The following is a 23,383-nucleotide window of genomic DNA, read 5'->3' as shown; positions in this document are numbered from 1 at the left end:
TAAAATGTTTGGATAAACTTTTAAAATTATTTAATATTATGAAAAATATTTACATTTTGTATTATTTTATATTTTGTAATATATTGATATAATTTTATAAATATATATATTTTTAACCCCTTTAAGGGCTAAGCTTTGTTTGCTTGTTTTTCACTTAAGGACCAAAGTCATCTGTGCATTTTTTCTATGTGTGTGTTCAACTGCAATTTACATATTTTTCATTTATTATACCCACCACAAATTTAATATTTATTTTTTTATTTTCCTGATTTACCGAATACATCACATGTCTAGGATATCAGTTTATTTTTGGTAGTTACAGGTAACAAAGTACAAGGAATAAACAAAAATTTCAATGTGGAGCGATTTTAAAATTTGGTATGTTTAACTTGTAAACGTAAAAATCATCACAGAAAATAAATGTGCCACACAAAAGTATATATTTATATAAAGTAGAAATCTTAAGCTATTTACCTATTTAGGTTATTTTGACACTTTTGAGGTAGCCATTTAACGGCCAATATAACGGCCAGTTTTTTTCATTTGTACAGTGGAACCTCGGTTCTGTACCTCGGTTCTGTACTCAAACAATTCGGTATTCAAACAAAATATTTGAGAAAAAAATATCTTGGTATTATAACAAAATCACACAGCATTAACCTCGTTGGTACCACTTTGGAACCTTGTTGGTATAACGCGTCGGCCTCCTAGCACTAGACAAAGCGAACAGAGTTCTATTCTGTCTGCGAACAGAGCTCCATTCTGTCAGCAAACAGCTCCATTCTGTCAGCAAACAGAGCTGACAGGTAAAGTGAAGTTACATTTTAATTTCATTTACATTGTGTTTTTTTGGTTTTCTGTATGATTTTATGCATTTAAGGTATTATTGAGCTGTAAAATGGGTGTTAAAATGCTGTACTTTTGGGGGTCTAGAACGGATTAATCTAATTTACATTAATTCATTTTGGAAAATTTTGATCCGGTTTTCGAACAACTCGGTTCTCAAACAACCTTCTGAAACAGATTAAGTTCGAGTTCCGAGGTTCCACTGTATTTTGTAAACCTGATGTGCTAATCCCGTATAAAACCCATTATTGTGTTCAGCTACATCTTTTGAGTACAACAATACCACCAATGTATGTAGTAAACACTATCCTGTGAAGCTACAGTGCCATGTAAGAGACATGACCATTTCAGTTTTTATAGTTCGAATTTTGATTAATGGATTTGATGGGCCTATGTCTCATTTTGCAGTATTGTAGCAGTTTGACTGTTCAAATTACAGCATAAAGGCCTACCATTTGTGAAAGTAGGCACTCCAGGGTATCTCTTATGGTGTATATTGTGCCTTAACATGTCACCATTTTTTAGAACTTTACATCAAAGTTTGTGGGGGGGCGGGGAAATTGTTGCATTTTTTACATTCCCATTTCATTTTTTGCTAGGTATTTTGTAAACTAATGTGTGCCACTGTGATAAAAAAAAAAAAACAACAGATTATGCCCAGCGACATCTTCTGAGTACAAAAATACCACCAATATATGTCATAGGGACAATCTTATGAAGTTACAATGCCATATAACTGACCACACCATTTCAGCTTTTTTAGGTGTGACCTAAATGGATGGATTTGATGGGTCTATGTCTCATTTTGGAGCATTGTACCAGTTTGACTGTTTAAATTACAGTTTAACTGTTCAAATTACCTTATCATTTTTTAAAGCAAATATACCAGGGTATCTCATATGGTATGTATTGTGCCTTAACATGTCAATATTTTTCCACCAGTGTCTGGATTTGTCACTATTTGGTGATATTGCAGTGACATATAAGATACTTTATAACTTCAGGTTAAGACTACATTTTCATAGATGGATTTAATGGAGCTACGTCTCATTTTGGAGCATTCTAGCATTTGCAAGTTCAAACTACCTCACAACAATTACCATTTCTTAAAGAAGACACTTCAGCATATCTCAAATAGCATATTTTAATCCATATACTGGGGCCTTTATTTCGCTAGTTTGTACCAAATGTAGTGGGAATTTTTTATATAATCTCCATTTTTTATGTAAGCTTATGACTTTTTAACCATTAGTTTTCGAGAGAGGAAGCATATTTTGCCCAATATCATTATATATTGATCATATATTTTTTTGTTTTTATGGATTGCTCACTTGTTTAAAGGACCACTATAGGCACCCAGACCACTTCAGCGTAATGAAGTGGTCTTGATGCCAGGTCCATCTAGGATTAACCCTGCCTGCTGTATACATAGCAGTTTCAGAGAAATTTTAAGACAAAAAGTGTCATGATATCGAGGGAGTATATATATATATATATATATATAAAACCATGCTTTTTGAAATTGTCAAGATGCTAAAATTGTGTTTTTAAATCAGGATTGTTAGGGAATTCCAACTACAATTCCAACTACTTTAACAGATCTCAATGGATTTGATACAATTTAGTATTTTGATACAATTTGCTAAATTCCTTTAAGGTTTTATTTATGTTTGCATTTTACCTTGGCAAGCAGCACCACTATCTCACAGCAATGTACAGCCATTTTAAGTACTATATAGACCCTCACCGGTTTAGAAAAGTTGAGTTCTTCCATGATAGCTCTCAATTCGTGTCTACGATACTGGAGATACTGACTTTTATCCCACGTGTTATGAAATAGTGGACGATCTAGGTGGCCTGAGTTAAGGTAAGAGAGATGCAAAGAGAAATACAGTAATTTTGTGATTGTAAAAAAATTGCAAAAAAACATGTACAAGCAAATAACTATACATAGTAATTATTATCATTTATAAAGTGCCAACAAATCCCATGGAGCTGTACAATTGGTGGACTAACAAACATGTATTTACAACAAGAAGAAACGGATGCATAGGAACTGAGGGTGTTGAGGGCTCTGCTCAAATGAGATTACTAGGGAGTTATCCAAATCAAACATTTAAACATCTATATGCAAGTGATTAGCTATATATAAGTGATTAGCTAATAAATACTGTATAACATTACATGATGTAATATATACAGCTTTTTTGAAGGGACAAGAAGTATAAACAGCAAATGATAAAGCAGATCTGTACTAGGACTTTCTTCTCTATAGTTGCAGGGTAGACAGCGTTGTCTCTTTAATTTGGTACCCAAGGAAGACTAATTATTAGAGTATTGGGTGTGCACGTCATTATCGTTGCATGAGTTAGCATAATACTTTGTAGTCCCTGAATATTCCTAACTTTTATAAAAACAATTATATAATAATTTTGGATAAAAAAAATGCATATTCTTAACGCATGTGAACAACGACCTTTAATGGATTAAGTGCTGACTTTGACATTTTTCAATTTTATTTCCCTTTTATGCCATTTTTTAAAGGATTAACCAGTAAGTTTTTTTTTTGTTTGTTTTTTTTTCAACTCCTGGACCTTCCTTTATCACCCATTGCCTTCTGGACAGGTTTTCCATGGTGGGGAAAATACCTCGGTTTGCTCTTCACCTTGTAAGTAGTTTTTAATTAAGGAGTATTTACTTTCATCACAGTGTGCACTGAATAGTTCTGTTTTGTCTTTTATATTCACAGTGAGGACATCACTAAGCCATACATCCCAAAGTGGAGATTGTACCGAGTAGTGAAATTTGACAGAACACTAATCAATCTGGGAGGATTATTTTATTGAAACTTATTTTATTCTTTGGTAAGAAGCATAGCTCCATCCATACGCAAGGTTTATCTGTTAAATGCTCTTAAAAGTGGAAGTGCACTTCTTTTCTTACCTCCCATTGAGTTCATGAACATACTACACTATTTTTCTTTTTTTTTGTATTTTGTGTCATTTCATACTCCTACATGCAAGGATTTTCCAGGCACAACTCCTATAGCTATATATAAGTAGTATAAACTACTGAAGCACACCAGTAAACAGTCAAACATAGTTTATTAAATCATAGAACATCATGGAGTAACACATCTTACCCAAGCACTGTGACAATATAATAGTACATAGTGACAGAATATTCAAAAAGAAAGATAATAACATAATATACATGACACAAACAAATCCAATGACAAAAATGTAACAAATTATACTGGTCAAAGCTCAGCAACCAGGAACACAATTTTTGGGGAGAGGCCAATGACCGAGAAAAGGAGATGGCGAGGTGGTCGCTCCTGTGCATTCAGACATCCCAACGAGTCTAGGAACAAAATCGAGACATTTCCCAGATCGACAAAGGACCCAGAGAAAATGGTAATCAACATCTTACCACAATTGTTCTCTGACACGGAGGAACTGAGATTGGGTAAAGGTATTGGCTTTGTCTCAAATCAAACCTGGATCAAATCTTGACTTTACCAAGTGCAAACTTAGGAGCAACTTTGCTCCCTCACAGAACAATGTGACTGTGGAAACTTCTTTAAGTTGGTGGAAAAAGTTGGAAAAAGTACCACAATGTACAAAAGTACTCAATGCAGACTACAAATTGGGTGATCTGTTTAAAACTCCCCACAATGTCCTACAAAGGGTCTAGAAATTGAAGGGATAGCCTCATAAATGCACTGAATAAGGGAAAACCACTGTGGCATTTTAAGAGCATGTATTCATGTGGGCACTGCACCATTTGTAATAGTGTGATACGCTTTGACACATTTTACAATCCTATGTCAAGCAAACAATACCCCATGTGTGACCTCATGAATTGCCAGACAGATCATGTGGTCTATTTGCCCAAATGCCCATGTGGGTTGGCACATGTGCCATGCCATTGTTTTGGTGTATGTATTAGCAAACATAAAAGTAACACAAGACATCAGAATGAAACCTCCTCGGTAGCGAAGCATTTTCAGAATACGTTTGCATGTTATCTCTCAATTGATATTTACTGCCATTGAACATGTCAAGACACCTAACAGGGGTAGTGATCAGTTTAAAACAAAGAAAACACTACTAGATTTATCAGTTAAATACTCTGCATTCTACAGGTCTTAATATCGACAGGGCCCTTTTCTGTTGGTTGTGAATTTATTCCTGTTTCTCTTTTTCCTCCTAGTCCTCTTTGATAGTTTTCTTGGCATCGGCCCCATGTGAATGTGTTCTCTACATTAGATCGGACTTCAGGTACTTGTTTAGTCTGATCATGTTTATCCACCTCACTTGTGTGTTCTCCATTGTGGTTTGGGTTTTCATGCTACTCTGTCACCGACCTAAGCTATCTATACAGTTGACTGGCATTATTTGTTTAATTTATTGCTCATTGGATATGTGTGCTTCATGCATATTATAATATTATATCATAATGTATATTATGTTATCTTTCTTTTTTATTATTTTGCCACCATGAACTATTACTAAAACACAATGCTTTTACATTATATGAGTTTTGAATTAATAAACTATTTTAACTATTTATTGGTGTGCTGCAGTAGTATTTAATTAATACCTATTTCCTTTTTTTTAACCACCAGAGGAAGTGCTTAATTCCTGACCTGCATCCATACATTGTATACTTGTCAGTCTGGTCCTCTTTTTAACCTCATGCTAATATTTTATATCAGACACACCTGTTTCCTGCATGATGCTTTTCGGTTTTCCGATATGAATGACGGGTAATGGGTATCCACGCTCACACTGAGTAAGGGTCATCATCAAGCCACTTAACTCATCGCCAATTTTCTCAGGCACATTCCAGAACTCACTCCCAATATAGTGATTCTGAAATGACAGAACATGAACCATACGTTCACTAAACTTGTATTTGATATGACATAGCATATAGCATTCTACCATAATTTCACTCAAAATGTTATAAAATATGACATAATATATAGAACCCCACAGTAGGAACTTGCTCTATGTGAGAAGAAGAAAAACATTGATGCATTTTAAATATCTGTAAAGAGAAATATGGTGCCCAAGAACTGCAGCTTTTGCAAGCTATTTTTATGTATAACCCCAATGACTACACAAATAAATAAATGTATATGTATTCATTTGATGTATATGTACTAAATAGAGAGGTTATTTTTTTTTTTAGTATGGAGGGTTACTTTATATCCCTGATGACACCAAGGAATCATTGGTTATCTCAGGTTCCCCTTTGTCAGATGCGGTGACAATTAATGGCTCCAGACTGACAGATCAGCTGTGTGCAGTGTTCAAATGAGCTCTGCACAAAGCCCTTTAGGTCCTTTTAACCCCTTAAGGACCAAACCTCTGGAATAAAAGGGAATCATGACGTGTCAGACATGTCATGTGTCCTTAAGGGGTTAAATACCACTGCTAAGAGGTTAATCTCAGCCGCAGTGGTTCTAAGACTGTCTCAGGGATCTCTGCTAAGATTCTGGCGAGGTTTCCTTACTTTCACAGCTGCCAAATAGTAATCGCCATGTCCAGGAGTTGCAGCATAAGAAGGAGATTTCCCTCTCATGCTGCAATCACACCGTATACTTTTGTGCAGTGGTTTTGGATTATGTGACTACTATAAAAGTTGTGATTTCACCATGCCAAAAAAAAAAAAAAAAAATTTGCTCCATGCTATATTTGTTTTATAACTTTTAATTAATTTCAATCCTACACATATTGGCCATTTTAAAAATCAAGTAAATTTTCTTTAGTTGCACTTGTAGTGTGGAAATGATTAAATGTAAAGCGTTTTTCAATTATTTAATATTTTATTCATATTTAATATTGTGTTATTTATACATATACGGTCTCAAAAGCCCTATTTCTCCTTTAAAAATGATACTCAATATGTGTCTTTGAACAGAAAGGGTGAGATTGTGATAGAAATGATCGCAAGTGACATAAAGGCCTTGGTCACAAACATGTTGTATCCTTGGTCCTTAAGGGGTTAAAATACCTTGTTTAAATCCACTGCTGGGATGCTACGGTATATCAGTTGCTTCTCTTCCTGTACCTTCCGAAATTCCTCACCAGTGTTCATAATAAGCTGTCCATGGGGCTTACGCAACTGACCTGCAGGAACATTAAAAAAAGATATAACTAGCAGTAGAAGCCTGTGTAAAAATATCAAAAAGTACTTTTTCACGTTAGCTAGAAACTTCAACATACTCTTCAATAGTAATCCATTAAAAATGCTTTTAATATGAAAAAAGAAAATACCGTACATAATAACATAACTATATATAATGTGGAAGGTACATACATTCCAATAATTCAGATTGGGTAATCTGCAAGGGGCACTGTGTGATATTTCCCAGTGCTATGATCATATGATCATAGCACCGGGAACCATGCCTCACTCTCCCCTGCCGGCTCTGCAGGACCGGAGGGGAGATCAGAGAGGGAGAGAGGACCTGGGGGAGCGTGGCAGCGGTTACCACGGCAATGCTCTGAATAATGCAAGAGTGAACTCTTGCCTGAGTTCAATCTCACCACTGGGAGTACCAGGGCTTCCCCACAGACCACCAGGGATTAGTACTGCCCCCCTCCCAGGCAAAGGTAAGCAGGGAATATATATATTTTTTTAAATTAACAATAAAAAAGTGTACTAATTACCCCCCTAACACACACACTGCCCCCCCATACACACAAACAGTGTACCCCTCACACACACACTGCCCCCCATACACACACACTGCCCCCCATACACACACACTGTACCCCTCACACACTGCCCAAGATACACACACACTGTACCCCATACACACACACTGTACCCCTCACACACACTGCCCAAGATACACACACTGCCCCACACACACCTAGAATTTTTTTTTTACTTGGAAAAATATTGAAATATTAAGGGCGCCTTGAACCTAAAACATTTGGGAACCACTGGTCTAATATATTCATCACGATTTTAAAGTTGTGTTTATGACATCATTTTGAAAGGTTAAAACCTCAAAAGGTAATCAATCATGTTTAAGAATTATACCTTTACACCTCGCGTCCTATAGACTGTAAGTTCCTTTGAGCAGGGTCCTCTTCAACCTATTGTTCCTGTAAGTTTTCTTGTATTTGTCCTATTTATAGTTACATCCCCTCTCTCATAATATTGTAAATACGCTATGGAATCTGTTGGCACTATATAAATGATAATAATAATAATAATACCCAAAACCAGTTTTTCTGACAATTCACATGTTAGTGAATAACTCTGTGACTCTGACTGGTATGCGGCTTCACCAAAACGTTTCAACTTCGGTATGTGCTTTTTGGCTTACCTTTCTCACTTATTTTTGTATGCATGCTAGCTTGTTTTGCAACGCTAGTATATTTTTATTACCTCATTGTATGCCTATTACCGGTTTATTTAGTTTATACCACTGACATATATTTCATGCCTGTTCGTTATTCTATAATAAAAAAATAAAAATAAAAAACTAAATTGGAGTCACAGCTATTGGTTTATTTTTATAGCACCATATATGCATAACCCCAAGTCTAAAATAAGCTCATGCTTGCCTTGGAGACTTATAGGGAATAGTCCTCGACTTATAAGGAATAATCTCGAACAACAATCTCCCAAAGTAAATTTTGGGTCTGAATAAATACCAAATGAGTAATGCACTAGTGACTCTAAATCTAAATACAAAAATGTGGAATTTGAAAAGATGCTTCTAGGATAATCTCCATATTCGCATCTATACATTGCATATATCTGTAAAAAATATATGTAGTGCATTAGTATATTCTCAACATAAGCACACCTCCTATAGTGCCTCATAGATGGCACTCATATACTAGAGGCCCTTCTGCCTGCTCTGGATTTGACAGAGTGGATTATAAAGGGGACAGTCCCCACACGTGACAGTCTTCACATGTTTTTGTAGACAACTATCGTGATTTACAATTGCAATATTGAGATCCCTATTACATGAAAGCATTAGAGTCACCTAAGGGACCAATCAGGGTAGGTTCATATCCTCCTACCTGAAGTCCATCTCTGGCTGAGACCAAGAATTGTCGACAAGACGGGAAAGCATTTGGTTTCCCAGCTTTTATAACAATTGTACAACTGTACACAAGTGCGGAAGTGTAGTAGGAGCACAGTCACGCTGCATATTATAACTAAACGAGTTAAATAAAAGATAAGAAAAAAACACTAGAGAACAGGAACAAACTTGCCACCAAAGTCCAGGTCGATTTGGATCCCAGTCAACAGGAGAACCTTAGCCAGGGAAAATCCAGACTGGAGCAGGTGGAGGTTTCAATAGAAACTTGAGATTTAACTGCAAATGCAGTACTCCAGCAAGACATAAAACATGTGCTTAAATGCTCTGTCCTGCAGAGAACTTTCTACCAGTTGTTGCCTTTATTAGCAGAAAAGATAGAGAATGACCATCAATCAGGTTCCATGAATGCAGAAATTTCATTCTTTCTTCAGGTGAGCTAATTACACGGATAGCACCATTTCACCACACTAGGAACTTGGGATTGCGGTGAGGTATTCTCGTAATTTTGCCAGTGTGGTGGCCGAGAGATCTGCGATGATAGCCTTTTTGTTATAATGGTTTTTTTTTTTACATTTCCTGAGGGCGACTAAAAGGGACACACCTGCCCTGGGTTACAGCTGACCTCATTCAAATGTACCAATTTAGAGATTGACTGTGGTTGACTGAAGTTCAAGCGTACTGGCTCCATGAACGATCACTGTACTTACAGACAATGGCAAAATGCATGCACAAAACAAACAAAAATGGCAAAGGCCCAATATTTCAGTGAAAAATTGAACAACAACCTATCAAAACCAAGAAATGTCTGGAAAATCAAAAATACAATACAATCCCCCACAATCCACTCCCAACCCTCCACTGTCAAAATAGACAACCAAACACTACAACACCCCCAAGATGTAGCAAATGCCTTTAATAATTATTTTGTTAGATGTGCTACCACCCTGGTTGCTAAGATAACAAATCACACTCATTTTCAGACCACAAATAAAGATCAGGTCCTGCCAAATCTTTAAAATTCTCATATAGAGAAATTCAATTTTACACCTGTGCCTGTTAGTGTCGTTAAAAAACATCTTAATCATTTAAAAATGAAAAACCTGGGGGCGGAGCTTAACCACGGACCCGATCAGACACCATTTCTAGAAGCTCCTCTGCTTACAAACCTAATCCTGCCGATATCGGCAATACTAAACACAATCCAGCCTCAGCAGTCACCGAACTGGATCCAGAAGGGCAAGAGGAACCGACTGATGCCTTTTTTCCAGGCACCAAAAACAACGAGGAGGAAGCACAGGTATGAGGCCTACCGAGCGCTCAACAGCCTGGAAGGAATACTGGGAAGCCTTACCGCGAGCGGAGCAGACAGCCCGCAACCCCAGACACGGCCAGCCTCACCAGCACCAATGCCAGGCAAAGGTAGGCGCTCTCAAAAGCCCCAAAACCAGGCAGAAGGTCGGGATATAGGGGCCATGTTACAGAGGCCCGCCCAACTCAGACCCACTCCCGCGGAAGACACGCAAATTAGGTACATGGGCACAGCAGCAGGTCATGACAGACCTGGAAGCTCACAATCCCCACAAACCTCTCAAGCTGAGCAGCATGAACAGCCAGATGACTCAGCACCCACCAAAAAGAGGGATTTAAAACTTCTTCTGGCAGAAATCCACAAGTTACTGGCGGCGGACTCCGCACTACTTAAAAAGGAGGTGCAGGCAGTCACTGAGAGGGTGCGAACCTCAGAGGAGGAAATAATAACACTACAAACCTACTTAATCACCGTGGATACCTCCATACAAGAGCTTCAAGCCCAAAACCAGATCCTGTCACTCAGGCTTGCAACCCTTGAAGACCGCCAGAGGCGTACACATATCAAGATCAAGGGCATCCCCTCAGCGTTCACGGTGGCAGAACTACCACACTACGTCAGAAGACTGGTGACAACAGTCATGTCTCACACTGTGGCCAAACGAATAAACGTAGACAGTGTATACCGTCTTCCAAGCCCTACTCAACGCACAACGACTTTGGCATGAGACGTCATTCTCAGATGCGTCACGCTACCTGATAAGCTCCAAATTATGGCGGCAATAAAAGATAAGGCACCGCTCACATTCGAGAACTCAAGCCTCACATTCTACCAGGCCCTTACAAGGGCCACCCTCCAGATCTGTAAAAGATATGGGCCTGTCACAACCCAGCTTAGAAACGCAGGTCTGGCTTACCGCTGGGGAGCGAACGGCTCCTTAACAGTGACTCAAAACGGGACTACACATATGCTACCGAACTTGGGAGCTGCACAGACTTTTTTGAGCACACTGGGTCTGCTGCACCCGACCGCACCTTCAACCTCCGAACACCAGGCGACCTCATGGGACCCAGCGTCCATCACACCATTCACCCCGAGAGAGAGGAACCCACGGCCAGAAACACCGTGACTGCAGGGCGCTAACTCCCGAGGACTACCTTTGCAACCCAATTTTATCTCTTTTTTTTTTTTCAGTTTGTGTTCATAATAGATTTAACTGTGTAGAGGGTATTTTACCCTCTCGCTCAAATATGGCAACACTACACAGTGCCCTCACGGGCCCGAGCCCAGCACAAGCAAGGGCAGATTAGGCTGACAAGCATATCCACTAACACCAAATGGCGTATCTATCCCCCACACCCCTCTCCCCCTGCCCCCCTGGGTCAGGGGCCACAGCATGGTCACATATCCCTTTACTTCAACACCACATTATCAAGAGCGCACATGCTCACGTTACTCACGATAGGCAACCACCTCTTCAACCTGCAACCAGCATGACATTACATATTTTACACATGACAAGTGTCTGCAACCCGCATCCCCAAACATAAACATGTACCACTTCAGAGCATAGGTCGTAAACAACACACACAGGGACCGCAATCAGAGTAAAACATAAGCAGAAGCTCATTATAGAGCGACCTCTCTCTAGCAGTCCCCAAACAAAGAATTGATGCTGTTAAAAAAAGATTAACGCACCAGTTCTTAGAGTAATGCTATACTCACTGTTATACATGTAACTGAAACAACGTGTTTTTTCCATTTTTTTTTTATGTGTCCAACCTTGTTACGTATGCCGATTACCCATTGGAATGTTATTGAAACAAAGCATCTTGAAAAATAAAGAATTTTAAAAAAATGAAAAACCAGTGTCAACCAGATCAAATACCAGCAATGTTGCTGAAGCTAGGTGCCCTAGCAATTGCTAAACCTGTCACTACCCTTATCAATGAATCGCCGGTGTCAGGATACATACCCAAACTTTGGAAGACTGTAAAAGTTGTACCTATCCATAAAAGTGGTGACAATACTTTGGTATCTAACTGTAACCCGATATCATTGCTCTCTGTATTGTCAAAAATCTTGGAAAAATGCGTCAACAAGCAACTATGTGAATATTATCAACAATTATATTATCTGACCCCTGATCGATCAGGTTTTCGTCCAAATCACTCAACTTCAACTGCCCTTTTAAAAGTTTGCAACGACATCCAAATTGGCATGGAACAAGGAGACTTAACTGGAGCTATTTTCCTTGATTTTGCCAAGGCCTTTGACACAATAGACCTTGGCATTCTTTTGCAAAAACGTAGGCATTGGTGATCGTCCGCTAACCTGCTTTCGATCGTATGTTTCAGACCAATTGCAATATGTGGCCATTTCTGATAGCTCTTCCCTCCCTATTCCAGTCACATGTGGTGTTCCCCAAGGCTCCATACTCGGCTCCCTGCTATTCACATTATTTATAAATGATCTGCCTAACGTCTGCAAATCTTCAACTGTACACATGTATGCAGACAACACTGTAATCTACGCTAGTAAACCCAAGCTACCACAGCTTGAGGCTGTGCTCCAAAACCAATTTGCTTCCTAAACTCTTCCTAAACACTGACAAGACTGTTACAATGATGTTTGGAACTGTACCTAAATTCCATAAACTACAAAATCAACAAATGTGGATCAGAACAAATTCAAATAGCACACTGACAGCAGTCTGCTCTTTTAAATATCTAGGTATGTTGCTAGACCCCAATCTTTCCTTTGGCCTTCACATTGAAAAAATCTCTTCAAAACTTTACCCAAAACTAGGTGCCCTGAACAGAAACAAATCCTGCCTAAGCCGTACAGTAAGGAAACAGATAGTGCAACAAATGCTAATGCCGGTCATTTATTATGGGGATGTAGTGTATGCACCCGCACCGCAAACCCACTTTGATAAACGTAATACATTAAATAATTAGTTCTGCCGCTTTGTACTAGAATGTAATTACTTTACCCACCACTGTGACATGTTAAAAGAGCTAAACTGGCTGTCGCTGGAATCCTGACGCACTGTTCATCTTTCCAGTCTTGTGCATAAGAACATTTCTGGGAAGCTCCCACCCTACCTGAGTAGAATGCTCTCCGCTGCTGTTCCCACCACCTATAACCTCCGATCCAGTACTAGCACGGTATTTAGCATACCACAATACAAAAAAAAAGTGGCTCGATCCTCCTTTTTCTACAGAGCACCGCAATTATGGAATAACTTCAGGGACACAGTCAAATCTTCATTCAATGTAAAATCTTTTAAGAGATCTATGGGAATATACCTCAGCACAGAATGCACCTGTCATGGTTGAATATATTTATTACCTGTTATGTATTAAATTTATATATGTGTGTATGTGTATATATATATATATATATATATATATATATATATATATATATGGGAAAACAAGGGACTGGCTGCACTCACCTAAACATGCTTAAATGGGGTGCTGCTGGGGGCCAATAAGTACAGTAAAAATAGAAATCCAGCACACTCACTTATCAACTAAACAGCTACTTTGATGCTGACAGATTTGACTAGTTTTATTAAAAACACCTAATCTAGGCAAAAAATAATGGGGGTTTAGTTACACTATATGATCATACATTGCATAAGCCTGCCACAAACGTCAATGTACCCCATCTTTTTACTGTACATATTTTTTCTGTATATATATATATATATATATATATATATATATATATACACACACTGCTCAAAAAAATAAAAGGAACACTTAAACAACACAATGTAACTCCAAGTCAATCACACTTCTGTGAAATCAAACTGTCCACTTTGGAAGCAACACTGAGTGACAATCAATTTCACATGCTGTTGTGCAAATGGGATAGACAACAGGTGGAAATTATAGGCAATTAGTAAGACACCCCCAATAAAGGAGTGGTTCTGCAGGTGGTGACCACAGACCACTTCTCAGTTCCTATGCTTCCTGGCTGATGTTTTGAACCTTTGAATGCTGGCGGTGCTTTCACTCTAGTGGTAGCATGAGACGGAGTCTACAACCCACACAAGTGGCTCAGCTAGTGCAGCTCATCCAGGATCGCACATCAATGTGAGCTGTGGCAAGAAGGTTTGCTGTGTCTGTCAGCGTAGTGTCCAGAGCATGGAGGCACTACCAGGAGACAGGCCAGTACATCAGGAGACGTGGAGGAGGCCGTAGGAGGGCAACAACCCAGCAGCAGGACCGCTACCTCCGCCTTTGTGCAAGGAGGAGCAGGAGGAGCATTGCCAGAGCCCTGCAAAATGACCTCCAGCAGGCCACAAATGTGCATGTGTCTGCTCAAACGGTCAGAAACAGACTCCAAGAGGGTGGTATGAGGGCCCGACGTCCACAGGTGGGGGTTGTGCTTACAGCCCAACACCATGCAGGACGTTTGGCATTTGCCAGAGAACACCAAGATTGGCAAATTCGCCACTGGCGCCTTGTGCTCTTCACAGATGAAAGCAGGTTCACACTGACCACATGTGACAGACGTGACAGAGTCTGGAGACGCTGTGGAGTACGTTCTGCTGCCTGCTACATCCTCCAGCATGACCGGTTTTGGCAGTGGGTCAGTAATGGTGTGGGGTGGCATTTCTTTGGGGGGGCCGCACAGCCCTCCATGTGCTCGCCAGAGGTAGCCTGACTGCCACTACGTACTGAGATGAGATCCTCAGACCCCTTGTGAGACCATATGCTGGTGTGGTTGGCCCTGGGTTCCTCCTAATGCAAGACAATGCTAGACCTCATGTGGCTGGAGTGTGTCAGCAGTTCCTGCAAGACGAAGGCATTGATGCAATGGACTGGCCCATTCATTCCCCAGACCTGAATCCAATTGAGCACATCTGGGACATCATGTCTCGCTCATCCACCATTGTCATGTTGCACCACAGACTGTCCAGGAGTTGGCAGATGCTTTAGTCCAGGTCTGGGAGGAGATCCCTCAGGAGACCAACCGCCACCTCATCAGGAGCATGCACAGGCATTGTAGGGAGGTCATACAGGCACGTGGAGGCCACACACACTACTGAGCCTCATTTTGACTTGTTTTAAGGACATTACATCAAAGTTGGATCAACCTGTATTGTGTTTTTCCACTTTAATTTTGAGTTTGACTCCAAATCCAGACCTTCATGGGTTGAAAAATTTGAGTTCAATTTTTTTATTTTTGTGTGATTTTGTTGTCAGCACATTCAACTATGTAAAGAACAAAGTATTTCAGAAGAATATTTAATTAATTCAGATCTAGGATGTGTTATTTTTGTGTTCCCTTTATTTTTTTGAGCATTGTATATAGTTTGTATATTGTATTTTCGTAATACTGTATCCTATTGTAACAATGCAATGTTTTGTGGACCCAGGACATACTTGAAAACGAGAAAAATCTCAATGTATCCATCCTTGTAAAATAGATTTTATAAATAAATAAATAAAAACATTAGGGCCTCTTTAGTGTGGTAAAAGGGTATGTGTGCTACTATGTCACACAGGATGCTGTCCAACGGACTTCAGGGTTTAGACAACATATGGGTCCTATTTAATAGCCAATCCTTATCTGTAACAGCATGGTCCAGAGTCTTGAAAGAGAACATTAAATGCAAAGATAAGTTCTCCAGGGTTACCTCTTTGTCGACACCCAGAATTCTATCATTATATCTGTGGGCTCGATCTTCAAGCTCTGCCATTTTCACCTGTAAGTGAGAATTTTCAGCCTCCAGTACAGTGTAATGGTCTATAAGTTCATTGTGCACCAGGCATCCATGTTCCCCTCTAGGTGGTCTGTGCATTCCCCTAGGGCAGGGGTGGGGAACCTTCGGCCCTCCAGATGTTTTGGACTTCATCTCCCATAATGCTCTTACAGGCATAATGCTAGCAAAGCATCAAGGGAGATGTAGTCCAAAACATCTGGAGAGCCGAAGGTTCCCCACCCCTGCCCTAGGGTCTTGAGGTCCTAGTTCAGGTATGCTGTAATAGTTTAGAACCTGACCATCAAACCTATATGAGCTTTTTAAACACCCCATTCCAAAAGCATGGGCTCCTTTATGGCTATACATTACTGCCACCACTCTTACATAACGTTTTGCAATGTGTCTGTGGAAATTTCTGCCCATTCAGCCAAATGAGTATTTGTGAGGTCTGGCACTAACTGGACAAGAAGGTCTGTCTTGCAAACCATCAATTTGACTTCAATATGGATGATGTCAGGGATCTGTGCAGGCCACTTGTGTTTCTCTACACATCGTCAAACCATGTTTTCATAAACCTTGATTTCTGCACAGGGGCCCAGTCATCCTGGAACACAAAAAGGCCTTCCACGTTCCTCTTATCACAAAATTGGAATTGTCCAATTGTCTAAAATATCTCTGCATCCTTGCGCAATTGCATTAGGATGACTCTTCAATTAAACTAATGGGCCTAGCCCAAACCATAAGAGACAGCCCCAGACCATTGTCCCTCCAACACCAAATTTTATTGTAGGTACTACACATTCTGTATCCTAGCATCCACCATACCCACATTCTTCCAGAAGACTGCTTGATACTAAATCATGATTCATCACTCTAGAGAACGTGTTTCCACTGGACCACTCCAGTCAATACTTGGCATTGCTCACATTGATGTTAGGGATTTGTAAAGCTGCTCAGCCATAAAAGAACAAAACATTTAATTAACGATGCACAGATGTTGCGTGATTCAACAGATGATTTTTACATACTTCACACTACAGTTACCCACTCTGAGTATGAGTAATACCATAGGTGTGCTGTTACAACTCATAGATGCTTCCACTTAACAGTAATAGTACTTACAATTCACCAAGGCAGATCTGGAAGAGTAGGATTTTAACAATCTGATTTGTGGCACGGGGGCATGTTTAACCCCTTAAGGACACATGACATGTGTGACATGTCATGATTCCCTTTTATTCCAGAAGTTTGGTCCTTAAGGGGTTAAAGTGCCATGTCACTAAGCTCCTTAATACGACCCATCGTACTAACAGTGTTTGCCTATGAAAATGTCATTGCTATGTGCTACATTTTATGCACTTGTTATGAATGGGTGAGGCGGAAACACCTGAACTCAATATTTAGGAGGGTTGACAACAAACCTTTGGCCATATATATAATGCGCACCACTAACAGAACTGTTTGTGGCTTCTTTGTGCAGCTGCAGCAAGACCAGTCCCACACCAGCAAAGGACACTTCAATCAGGAGTGTCTCATTCAGGTCCAAGAAGACAGATCTTAAACCATAACTCCTCATTGACAGCAGGAGATAATGGGACAAATAATTTATCTCCACAGAGAAGTTCAAATTATTATACAGGATCGTTTGTATGGCTCTTCAAACTGATAGCAGCCATACAAAGGATGGTATCAGTTGAAACACAGCCCAGTTCACTGTTTAGTGAAAGGGCAATTGACCATGTAAGCATAGTCGGAGGATGACGGAGAGTCTTCTCAATTGTGCAACCCACACTCACGAATAGGGACCAACATGTTACAAGCAACCATGGGACTAAGTGTCCATACAGAATGCAGTAATTTATTATTTAGAGCTAATCTGGTGTATATTTGTTTTCTCAGACAGTTTAAAAACATGTACATGAACATATACTCATACATAACTTACGGGATAAGTTGTCCTGTTGGTGCTTTCTCATTGTCATGTGACGCTGCCAGTTGTTTAAAGCCAGGTCTTGCTTTGGAGAGTCACAAACAGTTGTTTTTTTCTGTTGTGGTTGCCTTTTTTCAAATGTACTTTCAAAAGGTAGGTTAGCAGCAGCGGTATTCATGGAGTCTTCTATAAGCTGCACAACCTGAATAAATAGAGCAATGGTTTCAGTGGATTCTGTTACTAGTGGAATATGATTCTAAGCGGAACTTCAAAGATTATTTTTTTTTTGTGTAATTTCATCACAACTGATCACAAATAAAAAGAAAGTGTTAGAAAGAATTAGCCATGCCTGTGAGTTTCCTCTTATTGCAGCTTCTTGTTTTAGATTCTGCAAAGTCCCCAGGATGTTATGTGGCAGGATCTCACCTTGAACGTCACACAAAGGAATGTCCATCTCTGTAATATGTGACAATAAATGAAGTATGAAAGTGATTATGCATAGAGTCATGCTAGTGTATTAAGATCTCTAATTCATCCACAAAGCACAACCACACCTGTCTATTGACCATAGGTATAACCAAACTTATTTATTTTCTATCGGTTATGCCATTATTACTCTGAAAATGTTTGTATTTATCTGTTGCTATAGTCTTGTATTTATAAAAAGAGAATATTAGCCAAAAATAGACTAATAACCTGTAATTGGAAAAGAGGGTACCTGAATAAACAAAGTCTCTGGTTGGTGATTCAGAACATTGTGGATGAGCCACAAGCAAATCTCCTTTCTTCTTCTCCACCTTATCATCATATTTTCTAACTAAAACTTGATTAGTTGCAGGATATGTATTCTGCACTTTGACTGGTCGAGGAGGACGCACCTACAAATAGTACAAGAGCATCATAAATAATGATTTATGTACACTGCATAATTTTAAAAGCAATTTTATTTAGGTAAAATAACTTATTGCTAACCCTATCAAATTAAAGGGAAACTATTCAGTAAAAATGTCCACCTCTTTTTTTTTTTTTTTTTGAATTTGAAGTTTATTGGTTTTTCAAGACATCATAAGATGGGGGGGGGGGAGGGGGGGAGAAGGGTAGGTACAGAAGAAAAAAGGAAGGAGGGGGGGGCAAGCAGTCACAATACAGATTTACATTTCATTTCCATTTCGGCTGTACAATCCCTTTCCATCAGAGTTATATTGTTAGTTAGAGGTCATTACTAACCCTACATTTCAAGTACTTCATAACAGGCTAATGGATGAGATACAGCTCGTACGTATCCCTGCTGTTGTTAACCCTCGCATTGTCCATTAACTCTTGTTGCTTCTCCTGTGGTCCAGCTCGACCCTTCCTATCTTCCTATCTTTCCCTCCGTTTCTTTATCCCACCTCTGCCATCTATCCAAACCATGTCTGTTACCCACTCTTTATGTAGAGATATATATGAATATGTATCGTTCTCTTTTTCTGTGTGTGATATGGGGAAGGTGTTATTGTGCTGTCCCCGGAGCTTGCGGCACCGGAGAGTCCGCGTTTTTTCGTCTCCATGAGCTCCACAACTCCCATGTTTCCCCATAACATCGTGTACGTGGGTGTATTGCCTTGTATTGTGTTTCATAGATTCTTTGTTTATCTATATCTTGTAAGAGGTGTTGGGTGTTTGGGACAGTGGTGGACTTCCAGGACCTTGCTATTACTCTTTGAGCTGTTAGTAGAATGTGGTATATTAGCTTTTTTGGTGCGGCAGGTAGGTCAGGCGGAGTGTCTAGTAGGAGAAATACTAAGGGGTCGAGGTCGAGGACAACGTCAGTGGAGCCGGCTATGATTTGTCGTACATCTTTCCAATACCTCTCCAGTTTAGGGCATCTCCACCAGATATGCAGCACTGAGCCAAGGTCTCGTGCACATCTCCAGCAAGTCGGAGGTGTGAGGGGGTACAGTTTGTGCAGGCGGGTTGGTACCATGTACCACCTATATACAGTTTTGTAATATTGTTCGATAAGTGGGGCAGATTTAACTGCTTTCCGCACCGAGGATGCTATGTGCCTCCATGTATCCTCTGGTATGTTAGTGTTTAGGTCAGAAATCCAGTGTTGTGCTTGTGTGGATTCGTGATACGGCTGGTATGGTTGGATGAGTTTGTAGCTTTCAGATAGTGGTTTGAATGTAAGCGGGGGTGTTCCAGAAATCCCTATTTTTTCCCATATCGAGAGTGTCTCTGCTTGTCTGTGATTGTGTGTTTGTTCTTTCTTACGTCCATGTAAGAAGGATCGCAGCTGTATGTAGGAGTATTGGGATGTTTGTGGTATATCGTAAAGCGTGCATAATTTTGAGAAGGGCATTAGCTTGCCTGCTGCATATAGATGTGAGAGGTGCGTAGCTCCCCTTACTTGCCATGGCATTGCATGGAACGTGGGGATACAATAGGTAATAGCTTCTATGGGAGTTGCCATAGATAGAGGGTGATTCGATTTGAAGCAATTCCTGTGTGTTTCCCAGGTGTGTAGTGCTAAGCCAAGTTGTGTAGGCAGATTCGGGATGACTGGTCTAATGGATTTATGCAGCCACATTAGGTTAGCGACCTGGAACGGAGCTATAGCTTGGTTTTCCATCTGTACCCACTGGGGCTGATTCTTACTAGTTAGATGTGTGAGCAAGGAAGTCAATATCGCTGCCTGGTAATATGATTTAACATGGGGAAACGCCATCCCCCCTTTCCTCACAGGGGCCATCAACACTTTTTGCGAAATTCTCGCTTTACCCATACCCCAAGTGAAATGCAACATAATTTTTTGTATGTTTTTGAAGTAGGAGTTCGGCGCTCGCCAAGGGAGGTTCCTGAATAGGTACTGAAGTTTTGGCAGTATGGTCATTTTTAGTGCAATTATGCGCTCTGACCATGATAAGAAGAGGCGACCCCAGCCCTTGAGGTTCTCGGCACACTCCTTCCAAACTCTATTATAATTAGAGGGGAACATTTCGTTCGGGTTTTTGGTGAATGTCAGGCCTAGATATTTTATGTTCCCAGTTCTCCATTCAAATGGGTATTTCTTCTGGAGTCCTGCTAGTGTTTGTGGATCTAGGCGAAGGCTCATTGCCTGTGTTTTGGTGGTGTTAAGGGAGTAGTAGGACAACGTCCCGTATTCGGTGATAAGCTTCATAATGTTATGTATAGCAGGATGTCATCCGCGAATGCACTAATCTTTATATGTCTCCCGTGCCAGTCTACTCCCTCTATCCCCCTATGTGTTCGAATAGCTGTAAGTAGCGGCTCCAAGGCCAGCACATAAAGCAGGGGGGACAGGGGGCACCCCTGTCTCGTGCCATTCGAGATTGTGAAAGGTTGGGACAAGAACCCAGCTTGTAGCACCTGGGCCGTGGGACTTGAGTACAGGGCAAACATCTGGGTAATAAACTGCTGTGGGAATCCGAACCTTTCCAACACCTGTCTGAGGAAGGGCCAGCCCAGGCGGTCAAAGGCTTTCTCCGCATCCAGAGCCAGCAGCAGACCCCCTGGGCCCGACCCCCTCATCTTCTCCAGCACGAGGGACAATTTCCTGGAGTTATCTGTTCCCTGCCTCCCCAATACAAACCCCGTTTGATCGTCGTGTATTAGAGTTGGGAGGATTCTACTCAATCTGGTGGCCAGGATTTTAGCATAGATTTTAGCATCAGTGTTCAATAGGGAAATAGGCCTGAAGTTTTTTCATTGATCTGGGGGTTTCCCCGGTTTAGGCAAGGTTACAATCGTAGCCAGCAGCATCTCGGGAGGGAGTTGCCCGGTGTCCGCCGCTGCTCGAAATGTCCGTACCAGCCACGGGCCAAGTAATTCCGCGAATACCTTGTAGTATGCGTTGGATAACCCATCTGCCCCCGGAGACTTCCCCGCGGGCAGATGCTTAATGGTGTCCAGGACTTCATCTAACGTAATGGGTTCGAGTAGGGCTGTGAGGTGAGTGTCGTCCATTTGCGGGAGGGGGAGCTTCTGTAAGTACGAGCGAATCAAAGATTCGTTCAGCGGGGGGACGTTAGATTGATCTTTTAGGTTATATAAGTTCGAATAGTAATTCGCAAATGCTTGCGAAATGTCTAGAGGATTTTGTACCTTTTTGCCCTCAGTGGTCTGCAAATAAGATATTTTAGACGCTGCTAGTCTTGCCTTCAACCTATTTGCAAGATATTTAGTGGCTTTACCACTATGGTGATAGGAGGTCGCTTGCATTTTTTGCAGGAAGTAGGCAGTTTTCGTAGCGTTTAGCTCTGTCAGTCGGTCCGTCAGGGTCTGTACCTGGGCAGCCAGTACACGAGAAGGGTTTGTTTTATTTTGGGCAGTCGCTATAGCTAATAGTTTCTGGCATTCTATTTGTGTTTCCTGTCTATTTTTTTTTAGATGTGATGAGCGTCCGATAAAGAGTCCTCTCACAACGGCCTTGTGTGCTAGCCACACAGTTGGATCTGACACCTCTCCCCTGGAGTTCGTTTGGAAGTAGTTCTCTAGTTCCTTTTTTACCTGGGACAGGAATGTGTGGTCTTGTAACAACGTTTCATTTAACCGCCAAGTCCCTCTCCCTTTAAACTGGAAAGAGTCAGAGAGATCTAGGTATACCGGGCTGTGGTCCGACCACGTTATCTCACCAATGTGACAATTCGAAACCTGTGCCAATGTTGATTGGTCTACATAAAATGTATCTATGCGAGTGTAGGTATTGTGTACCTTTGAGTGAAAGGTATAGTCCCTTTCCCCAGGGTGTAGGACCCTCCAGCTATCATATAAGTTGTGCAATGTAAGTTGTGCAGTTAACGATTTACCCATGGCTATCAAGTGTCCCCGTCTCATGCTTTGGTGTATCGCTGACGTGTCTTCCTCGGGAGAGGTAATAAAGTTGAAATCTCCGCAGAGGACCAACCCTCCTATTTTTAGGAGACAGACGGGAGGTACCTTATCCTAAAAGGGACACTATATTCCCACCCAGTGCACCTAATCAACATCTATGCCCCCAATACGCCAGACTCAGTCTTCAGGGGGGAAATTACAGAAAAAATCAAGGCCCTACCCCACGGTATGATACTCATGGGGGGCGACTTTAACGCCGTACCGTGCCCAGCAGTGGACAGAAGCGCTAGAGCAGGACTACAGAGGTCACAGGGCAGGGGGGGGCAGGATAGGCTACTTTGCGACTTTGTCCAGTGCACCGGCTTGGTGGACGTGTGGCGGGCCCAACATCCCGGGGAGCTAGACTATACATTTTATTCCGCACCACACGGTACCTACTCGAGGATTGACTATTTCCTTGTTAACAACACGAGCATGGCAAAAGTAAAGGAGACAACAATCGGATCTATTACGTGGTCAGATCATGCTGACATCGCCCTAACATTGGAAACGTAGGACGTGGCCCCGAAAAAAAACATATGGACGGCCCACAAGGCAGTGATCAGAGGCATATGCATTAAATTGGCTATAAGAAGGAAGAAGGCACATAAGACCAAA

General features: G+C 40.8%; 1 protein-coding gene across 1 annotated transcript in view; it reads right to left on the bottom strand.

Annotated features, from left to right (window-relative positions):
* Positions 1-23,383, bottom strand: part of MYCBPAP (MYCBP associated protein) — a 92,348-nt gene that overhangs the window by 42,800 nt on the left and 26,165 nt on the right. The window contains exons 3-8 of the mRNA XM_063458961.1: positions 18,609-18,768; positions 18,240-18,346; positions 17,906-18,092; positions 6,871-6,986; positions 5,573-5,723; positions 2,594-2,703 (exon numbers count right to left, since the gene is read on the bottom strand). Coding sequence (XP_063315031.1) covers positions 2,594-2,703; positions 5,573-5,723; positions 6,871-6,986; positions 17,906-18,092; positions 18,240-18,346; positions 18,609-18,768 — 831 coding nt within the window. The remainder of the gene's footprint in view (positions 1-2,593; positions 2,704-5,572; positions 5,724-6,870; positions 6,987-17,905; positions 18,093-18,239; positions 18,347-18,608; positions 18,769-23,383) is intronic.

This window comes from Pelobates fuscus, chromosome 6 (genome assembly GCF_036172605.1).
Source record: "Pelobates fuscus isolate aPelFus1 chromosome 6, aPelFus1.pri, whole genome shotgun sequence".
NCBI lineage: Eukaryota > Metazoa > Chordata > Amphibia > Anura > Pelobatidae > Pelobates > Pelobates fuscus.
The sequence above is the reverse complement of the archived record's forward strand: the minus strand, read 5'-3'. Positions and strand labels throughout refer to the sequence as shown.